The 9385-nt window shown below is 60.8% G+C and overlaps 1 protein-coding gene across 1 annotated transcript; it reads right to left on the bottom strand.

Annotated features, from left to right (window-relative positions):
- Positions 1-671: 671 nt before the first annotated feature.
- On the bottom strand, positions 672-8991 carry LOC117651735 (Krueppel homolog 1-like). Its single transcript, XM_034396041.1, has 2 exons — positions 8631-8991; positions 672-4852 (listed from the first exon to the last, which is right to left on the bottom strand). The coding sequence occupies exons 1-2, from the start codon at positions 8656-8658 to the stop codon at positions 3006-3008; spliced, it is 1875 nt and encodes a 624-aa protein (XP_034251932.1). The 5' UTR covers positions 8659-8991; the 3' UTR covers positions 672-3005.
- Between the last annotated feature and the right edge of the window lie 394 nt (positions 8992-9385).

Genomic DNA, 9385 nt, shown 5'->3' with positions numbered 1-9385 from the left:
TTCCAGCCAATCCCATATACTGCCTGCCACACCGTAGGAATTCCGATGACGGCGGATGCGTGCTGCAAGGCGTGCTCGGCCCGCACACGCGCGTGTCATTCCGTCACTCGGAGCGTCGCGTGACCTTGTTGCCCTGCTCGAGGGACGCGGCGCACGCACCCCGCCACGCCACGCCAGTGCGCGACATTTAATTCCAGCGTCCGTCACCCGCGATGTTTAAAAAGCGTCAGGGCGTGCGTTTGCTCCACGCCAATGTGCCCCCCCCCCTGCCCCCGAGTGGCGCGGAGCGACGTGGAGCCGCGCGCCGTGGAGGCAGGCCGCCCCGCCACCCCGCCGTGGCTGGCGGTACAGCCTACCCCCGTTCTCCGGGCGCTCGGCGCGCAGCGCTGCGGCCGGGCCGGGCGGACTCCCCTGCTGCTGTCCCGACCCGTCCTCCCCCCGCCCCTCGGCCTGGCCTCGCACTTTTATTTCGTGTCGGCCAATTATTTCGACTTCCCTTGGTTTGTGAAAGCGGAAGTGACCATCAGCGGCGCAATGAGTTCCCTTGTAACTGCGATGTAGCTAGAGACTTGAACAGGCGGGAGGACGAGAGAGTCTGTAAATGTGTAAATGTGCCGGCTTGGCATTTTCTTTCTAAGGATTTCGGGTTTCGTGTCAATAAAAGGCAGGGGTAGCTTTAAAATCAGAGGACATATATTTTACATGTTTGTATAAATACAAGTAAGCAGCATCACATTCTCACAACTAGACATAGGACATCTACATCACACACTCACTCTTAAATGACACCGAAAGAAATAGAGAAATTTTAGGATTTCACATTTTCACTCATTAGGAATGCTTTTATTTAGCTACTGAGATACACACTTTAACAGTAACAATGGCAACAGGCCCCATGAGACCTGGACCGAACTTCCCAACAAGTCACTTTCACAGAGCCCGACCTTTGAACAAAACTAAACGGCGAGGTAAAACAGCTCCGAAAACACGTAGAGTTCTGTTCAAGGGGCGAAAACTGAAGCTCTTATGCCATTTCAAAACCAAACCACGACGCCCCTACGCATCACAATCTTTCGAATGACTTCTGCAAACTCCCTCAGTCTGTCAAATTCAGTTCAATTCTTACCGATACCTGCTTACAGTACATTCTCCTCGCAGATCAAATTACTCATCCGACTACCATCTGCATTTACTTTCCAAACGAAAACAATATCAAGAGACACGAAAAAAATCACACATACTTTTAACATCTAAAACACTAATGTCATATGAGGTAGAAAATACTTGACAAATCAGATGGCTAGGGGACAGTTTGGCGACCACGGAACAAAAGACAAGCTGCCGCAGCAGACCCACAGGCCTTCCCACGCAGTTCTCAAGACCACCCTCCTCCGAGCGTGCCCGCTAACAGTCTTTGGGGTTCATAATTAAATACATTTAGCTTCGAACGGGCGGAGAGGGGTAGCTCGCTATGGTGTGGTCAGGTGCCCCGGGGCACTGCGTTCAGCTACCTACTTTACAACGAGAGGACAAGGGCGACTTGTGGCGGCGAAAGCTGCCCAGGCCAGGCCGATTTAGTTAATGTATCCAACAAAATTATCCAACAAAGAATAAAGCTTTGGAACAAAAGGGCTCTACCCGAGACACACCCAACTTGCGCGTCAATCAGCTCATTTTGACGAAAAGAAAAGGCGGGAAATTTTAAAAACTAGGAGACTAAAAAGGAAGTGAGTGGCACTCTGAAATATAGCGGTATACGAGACGTACTGAAGTCTTGGAGGCGCTTAACAAGTATCTATTTACAGAAACAACTAATGCTTTCAAAATTTTCACTTTCGAGGTGATAAATTTGTAATTTTTAACTTAATATTTATATTTATTTGGATCAACTTGGTAACTTGCAGCGGGTTTAGACCGTTGGTGGAAAGCCGCAATGTATACGCACTGGTAGGTGACTTTATGTCTCGAAATTTAAATTGAATTGTTTGCAATTCTTTACTTTTTGTGTACTGAGGTGCCCTTACCGCCGATGCGGCAACTTAAATGATTCACACGTCAAAGACAAACCATGAGCAAACAAAAATACTTGACACATTAAAATTTCCTACTCTCGAATGATAAAATATCATGATACAAAATATTCAACCGTTATGTCATGAGACTATATTATTTGGTTGCTAGTAACATGAACCGCAGCTCTTCATACCGAACGAAATACATAATAGATAGGAAAAGATTACATTTTTCAGGTAGAATGGGTGAAAGGAACAGCTACACATCCTCCATTCTCAAAATTAACGTTAATTTGCTAAATGGAGAGTACAAAAATAGCCAATGCTTCAACTGGATTTATGCACCAACAGCTCATGTGATGACCTTCTAATCTGAAAAGCTTAAGCTTTGTATTCAAAGAATAGGAATATAAAGAGCAGGTTTTGACTTTAAATCTCCTGAGATACAACAAAAAGACTCATACATAAACAACAGATACCAGTTCATTTGGCTTTCATCAACTAGAGGTTGAAATACATACAATTTATACATTATAATCAAAGACAACATAGAAAGTATGGTAAACAGTCAGTGCGGCACAACAAAAATAAACAGATAAACAATAACAGTCTAAATCATGCAATGGTATTGAGTCAAATCATTTACATAATAAGTACATAACTACTATAGAACACATGGCAACACTTCGACTGCATATATTTATAATTCAATTTACATTTTCATAATATATATTTCTTGGGCACAATATAATTTTCTTCAGTTCATTAGCCCAAGCTATATCATTCTAAGTTTTGTACACTTACAAATACAATGTAACAAATCACAATAAGAAACTGTAACGATAACCACTAACGCTCTTTGATTGCAAGAGACACCGCGCTGGGCGGCGCCAAGTCGTCCTGGGGCGCACAGCCCGGCGCCGCCCGCGACGGACTATTTGGTAACTGAAATGAAAAACAAAATGCGAGCACCGCGGTGCACCGCAGTCCGAGTTACTTGCCGGCCCGGGCGAACTGGATGACGGACGAGTACCGTTGCTGCTGCTGTTGCTGCGGAGGCACGACCTCCGACTCCATGGACTTCTGGATCATGCGGGCGCGCTTCTTGGCGGGCAGGTTCATCTCGTTGCGCGTGACGGCCAGGTCCATGGGGTCCGGCGACGACGCGGGGCTCCGGCTGGGCGAGGAGGCCGGGCTGGCGGGGCTGGCGGGGCTCAGCGGCAGCCGCATCATCTCGGTGGGCTCCTCCAGGTAGGCCGGCGGCGCCACGACGGTCGTGTACCGCGACAGGGCCTCCGGCACGATGTACACGTCGGGCTCCGTGACGGGCAGCTCGCGCGACGACGGCTCGGACGACTCAGGGCTCAGGCCCTCGTCGATCTCCAGGGTGAGTGATGAGGACGACGGCGTGGGCGACGCGTCGCGGGCGTCGCGCTCGGCGGCCGCGGCGGCGGCGGCCAGCAGGGCGGGGTTGACGCCGTGGTGGTGGCCGCTGTGCAGGTGCTGGTAGGCGGACGGCGGCTTGGGGTACAGGTAGTAGGACAGGTCGCGCTCCACCTGCTCGGGCTGCGGCCGCTGGTAGTCGTACTCGGACTGCTGGTGTTGCTGGTGCTGCTGCGGCGGCTGCAGGTGGATGACGTAGTTGCTGCCCGGGCTGAGGCTCGGGCTGTGGCTGGGCGACGGCGACGCCTGCACGCCCTGCCGCAGCGCCAGCTCCACGTCGCTGTCGGCCTTGTTCTCCTTGTCGCTGGACGACGACGCCGACTCGGACACGTCCCCGTTGAGCGCGGGGGGCGTCGGCTCGGCGTGCGACTTGATGTGCATCTCCATCGTCTTCTTGGACGTGAAGGTGTGGTTGCAGATGGTGCACTTGTACACCTTCTCGCCGTAGTGGGCCACCTGGTGCAGCTTGAGGACGTGGTTGTACCCGAAGGACTTGCCGCAGATGTCGCACGAGTAGGGCTTCTCGCCCGTGTGCGTGCGGTTGTGCACCTTGAGCTGCTTGCTGCACGTGAAGCCCTTGCCGCAGATCTTGCACACGTACGGCTTCTCGCCCGTGTGCGTGCGCATGTGGATCACGAGCTGGCCGCTCTGGATGAAGGTCTTGCTGCAGATGTTGCACTTGTGGGGCCGCTCGCCCGTGTGGATCCGCATGTGCCGGTGCAGCTTGCCGCTGTGCTCGAAGGCGCGCTCGCAAATGTCACACTTGTAGGGCCGCTCCTTGGTGTGGATGCGCCGATGCACGCTCAGGTTCTCCTTGACGGAGAAGGACTTGTTGCAGTACTCGCACTGGTAGGGCTTCTCGCCCGTGTGCGTCCGGTTGTGGCGGGTGAGGCGCGCCGGCACGGCGAACGTCTTGCCGCAGATGTTGCACTGGTACGGGTCCTCGCCCACCTTGCCGTGGGTGCGCATGTGGTTCTGGAAGGCCGCCTTCTGGTTGAACGACTTGCTGCAGATGTTGCAGGCGTACGACAGGGGCGAGGTGGACGAGTCGGCGGCGAGCTCGGCCGGCTCGGGCGCCGGCGGCGCCGTGGACGACACGCCGGGCATGGTGGTGCTGGTGCCGCCCGCGGGGGCCGGCGTCGCGACGGCGGCGGTGGGCGTCAGCGAGAAGACGGGCAGGTCGGGGGAGCAGACGACGCGTCTCACGGACGGGTCCTCGGAGCTGCCGGGGCCGGGCTCCGCGGCCGCAGACGTGGGCCGCAGGGGGCTGAGGGTGCAGTCGGCGCCGACGGGCACCAGGTCACGGGGCCGGCCGTCGAGGCCCACCGCTAGGGCGCTGCCGGCCAAGTCAGAGTTGAAGTAGCCGACCATGTCAGACACGCGACTCCACAGGGCCTCTGCAACAGGAACGAGAGACCACCCTTAGCATGCATGGACACACGGGACAAAACACACTGCAAAAAACACTTTTTAATTTTCTAAAAAGTCCGTGGGCCACACCGAAACGCACTGCTCCCGAATTTCCCAAATGGAGACGCACTTTTGAGGAATATCCGGGACGGCGTTCCGGCCCGCCCCCATCCCGTCCCCACGCCGCCAACACTGGCGCGGTGTCCGCGGCGGCGTCACCATAGCTACCGTTCGGGGGGCGGAACTAACCACCAGTCGGGGCTCATCCCGGTGACCTACAGCAAGCGCGCCTACACTAACGCAATTAAAAACGAATTAAACTAACTACCGAATTAGTTTAAAACTTGAATCTCAAACTGCGTGTAACGTGATAAAGATGTTACGACTAACCGTTCACGAGGAACGACACAAGAAATTTGCTCCACAACACGGTTCCCAATTTGCACTGGTGAGACTGGGTCTACATCGGCCGCCTCGCGGGTCGCGTCGCCGTGCGCGTCGTCTGCTCGCGGTCCCCGAGGACGCCGACGCCGGCCGGCCGGCGGTGCGAGAGCGAGCCGAGCGGGCGGCAGGGAAGTCACAGCGCCGGCCGCACAGTGGGCCAGAAGGCCGGTGGAGGCGGCCAAAACTCTAGACGCGTTTCGAGCTCCAGAGTCGCTAAATGGGACTCGAACCGAACGTGTGACGCCACCAATGCATTGCTCTCCGAGCGAGGAATCCATTGGTGGGGTCACACGTTCGGTTCGAGTCCTGTTTAGCGACTCTGGAGCTCAAAACGAGTCTAGGATTTTGGCCGCCTCCGTCGGTCTTCTGGCCCACTGTGGGCCGGCCGGCCGGGGCCACGGCCACGGCGTCGGGGAAGTCGCGGCCGCGCGGAAGCGCGCCCAGGCCGCACCGGCCACCCCGTGTACGCCCTCACCGTTGGGTCCACCGGGTCCGCCGGGCGCAGGGGGTCCTCCTGCACCGCCCCCGGGGGGCTTGTACGCCTTCCACAGCGTCTTAATCCACTCCTTCTGCGTGCGCTGCCAGATCTCCGCCATGGCGAGGGTAATCCAAAAACGGCTGTTGCACTCGTTGCACTATGCACTGCACTCCACTGCACTACGCGAGCCCATGGCGATGCGGCACCGCGTCCTCACGCCGCGAAGGTCCTCATTCAACTGAGCGCGGCCAACTATTGTTGTGGTATTTACCTCGCCCTCCCCTACCTCCCCTCTCGCCGCGGACGCCTAGCCGGCCTAGCACGTGTCCTGCTGCTGCTGCTGCATTTTTTCGGGCACGTAAATAAACGGGAGGGGTGGCGGCGGTGGTGGGGGTAGTCTCATCTCCAGGACCGGAGGGGAGGGGGAGGGACGCATGCGCGAGGAACCGTGGCGAGAGGGGAGCGGAGTGGCGACCGCGTCGCGCTGGCCCGGCCTGGCCGCGCCGATCCGTGCCTCGTAGCGCGCGTAGACCAGGGCGCGACGACGTTCGACTGTTCTGTTCAAGCCTATGCAGCCGCGCAGCCGCTCTCTCTGCCTTCCCCTCCGACGGTGCAGCCGCGCCGGCTCCCCTCCCCTCCCCCGCCGCGCCACGCCCCCCGCGGACCTTCCAGGGCGGCACGTGGAGCCGGCCTGCGGCAGGGCCTGCCGGGCCTGTACTGCGTGGCGGCGGTCGTGTCGCCTCCTCTCTAGACCTAGACACTGCTAGACACCCGGCCCGGCCGAGCCCGGTACCTCAACCGACCGCCTTCTGGCCAATGGCCGGCCGGCTTGCCAAAGGTCACTGCGGTCGCCTTTTTGTCCTTTTTGCCGTCGTCCCCAAGCACCCGGTTGCGAACAGAAGCGATCCGCCGCGGCCGAGCGCGAGATCTTGATCCACCCGCACCCTTGTCGCGGCTTTGGAAAAAGTGGGCGACTTGCGAGGCTTGCGAGGCGCTACCCCCGGCTCCACGTTTCCACCCTTGGCGACGCTGACGCGACGCGACGCTAGAAGAGACGCGAGGCGCGGATAAGGCGGGCAAGCCAGGCTGCCACGGGCTCCACGGGCACAGGCAGTGCCGAGCGGCAGCGGTGGCAGCGACACTAGACAGAGACGGAGCGAGCGGTGCGACGGAGAGAGAGACTTCGGCGCGTGGAGCGGCTGAGGCGCGCGGTTTCCCCCTCCGCCGAGGCCGCGGCGCGGGAGAAACCACCGCGCTTTGCCGCCACGTGGAGCAGCGAGCCGATCACCGACCTCCATCAAGGAGGAGTATAGTGGGGACGCCGAAATGACATCACCGGCGACCCCGCTCGCCCCGCTCACCGCCCCGCGCGCCCCCTCTCGCCGCCCCGCGCCTCAGCCCGCGCCCGTCCCCTCTCCGCCCGTCGCTCGCCGCGTCTCTCTCGCTCCTGGCGTCAGGGGCGCGGGAACGCGTTGCCCGTCTCTCTCGCTCGTCCGGCCGGGCCGGGCCTGCCGGGCCACTGCGGCCGCCGAAAACGCCATTGCCCTCTGCGTTCGCCCTTCTCTCGCTCTGCCCTACCCCGCGGCCCCGCCCCGCCCCGCCAGGCCCTACCCTGCTCGCCAAAAATGTTGCCGATTTCTCGCATATTGCAACTATCGACCAAGGGGCGGGGGTGGGGGTGCAGTGTCCGAGGTACCCTTGGTGATCAATTTCAGCTCAATTGCAGCCCTTGAGGCTTCGGGGGCTCCCAAGGGCGCGGCGCCCTTCGGGCCTTCGGGCCTTCGCACACGGCGTCTCGGCTCGGCAAGGCTCGGCCAGGCAGCGGCGTCGCAGCCCTTCGGACCTACTCGCGACATTTCCATTCATTTGCAACAGCCCGGACCGATTTTCCTTGGGAGCGGGTGGAGGTGGGGGCGGGGGGAGCGGAGGGCCGGGCCCCCAAAAAGTAGCAGCCGGTGCAGAGGCCGGTGTCGTTAACCCTGCCATGAGCCTGGGCGGTGCTGGCGGTGCTGGCGGGCTGGCCGCGGCCTGGCCCAGGCCGTCCTGCCCTGCCTGTGGCTGGGGGCCGTCCCCAAAGGAGCGGGCCCGTCCCGGCGTGGTCCCGGCCCGGCGTCGCGGCGGCCGCGGCCAGGGCAACCAGGGGCACGGCCAAGCTCGGCTGGGCCATACCCACCGAGGGCTTTAGGCGGAGGAGCGGCGTGGAGGGAGGGGGCACCGGAGCTGGTCCCCTACCAGGCTGCGGCCTCCCGTACCGGCCCCCGGTCCCCGAGCCGCATCGCCCGGCCACTCCAAAAACCCGGGGCAGGCTCCAACAATTTCAACCCGCCAAGTCCGCCGCGGTGCAGTTGAACAAGGCCCCTGCCGTGGTCATGGAACGAGGCAGCGAAGCAGCGAGGGGCGTGGAGATAAAGCCGAGACTTAGTCCCGTCCGCCTCCGTCCGGCGCGACCAGCCGCCAGATATGATAAGGTTGAGTGAGGTCGCGGTTTTTCATGCACAGCCGCGCAGCCAGGTTGGATCTGGCTCGGATCCGCGAGGACGCGATCAAGTCCGGGTCGGCGGCGGGCTTGGACACGGCCGCGCCTCGGCCGCCGCACGACCTACCGTAACGAACGTTAAGCAGCGCCAAGAACGCCGAGAACTTGACGGACGCGTGCAAGGGTTGAACGGCGGCCTCGCGCGCCTCGCACCTCGGCGTCGAGCCGCCCCTGTGCCCTGGCCTGTCCGGGGCCAGGCCGTGCCCCACGCCCCCGCGGGGGTAGGCCGCACGCCCGCACGGCCGTGGGGGTGGCTCCGCGCCTCGCACCGCGCGCTGGGATCGCAGAAAGCAGCAAAGCAACTCACCGTCTGGGTTCTCAGTGGTCCATTTCATTGGCGACGATCCTCAGGGAAGACATCCAGGCCGTCGAGGGTTAGGGTAGGACTGGTACCGTGCGTCTGCGTGCGTCCTGACCTGAGCCACACTCCTCGGCACTCGTCGAGGGGATCGGTGCGGCTCGGCACGGCGCGGCGGGGTCGACTATCCACCACCACTCGCACTGCACGTCCAGGGGCAGGATACCGAACCAAACTGTCACTTTTTCCTAAGGGTTCACACACTTTTCGGTCACAGAGGGGACTCGAGCACTCAGGTCGGGAGACAAACCGTCCGCCCCGCGCGCGATCCAAAGCGAACTGTAGTGTTTACCTCCTACACGAGCTAGCAGCCGAAGGCGCCCGAAGGCCGACGGAGGGAGCCGAAGCGGCCTCCCCTCTCGCCCGCCACTGCCTCGCCGCCGCCTTCCTCAGACCCCGCGCCTGGCAGCGGCACGTGGAGGCTGAGGCGCGCGGTTTCGCCGCGACCCCGGTCGCGGGGCGGAGCGGCCCGAGTGCCGGTGGTGGGGGTAGCGGGGCCTCGAAGAGCGCGTGGAGCGGCCCCGGCCCCGGCAAGCCCCCCGCCACCCCCGCACCCCGCCCCCCGGCCGGCCGGCCCATGGATGGTGCCGCTCGCTCTGTCGCACCCGCAGCGCACGGCGGCGCCGCGGCGGCCCTCTCTCTTTCGCACCCGCAGCGAGAGACGGGCAGGTCGGGGCGGAACGGAACGGAACCCAAGCCAGCGC

This window comes from Thrips palmi, unplaced genomic scaffold, assembly GCF_012932325.1.
Source record: "Thrips palmi isolate BJ-2018 unplaced genomic scaffold, TpBJ-2018v1 HiC_scaffold_6, whole genome shotgun sequence".
NCBI lineage: Eukaryota > Metazoa > Arthropoda > Insecta > Thysanoptera > Thripidae > Thrips > Thrips palmi.
The sequence above is the reverse complement of the archived record's forward strand: the minus strand, read 5'-3'. Positions and strand labels throughout refer to the sequence as shown.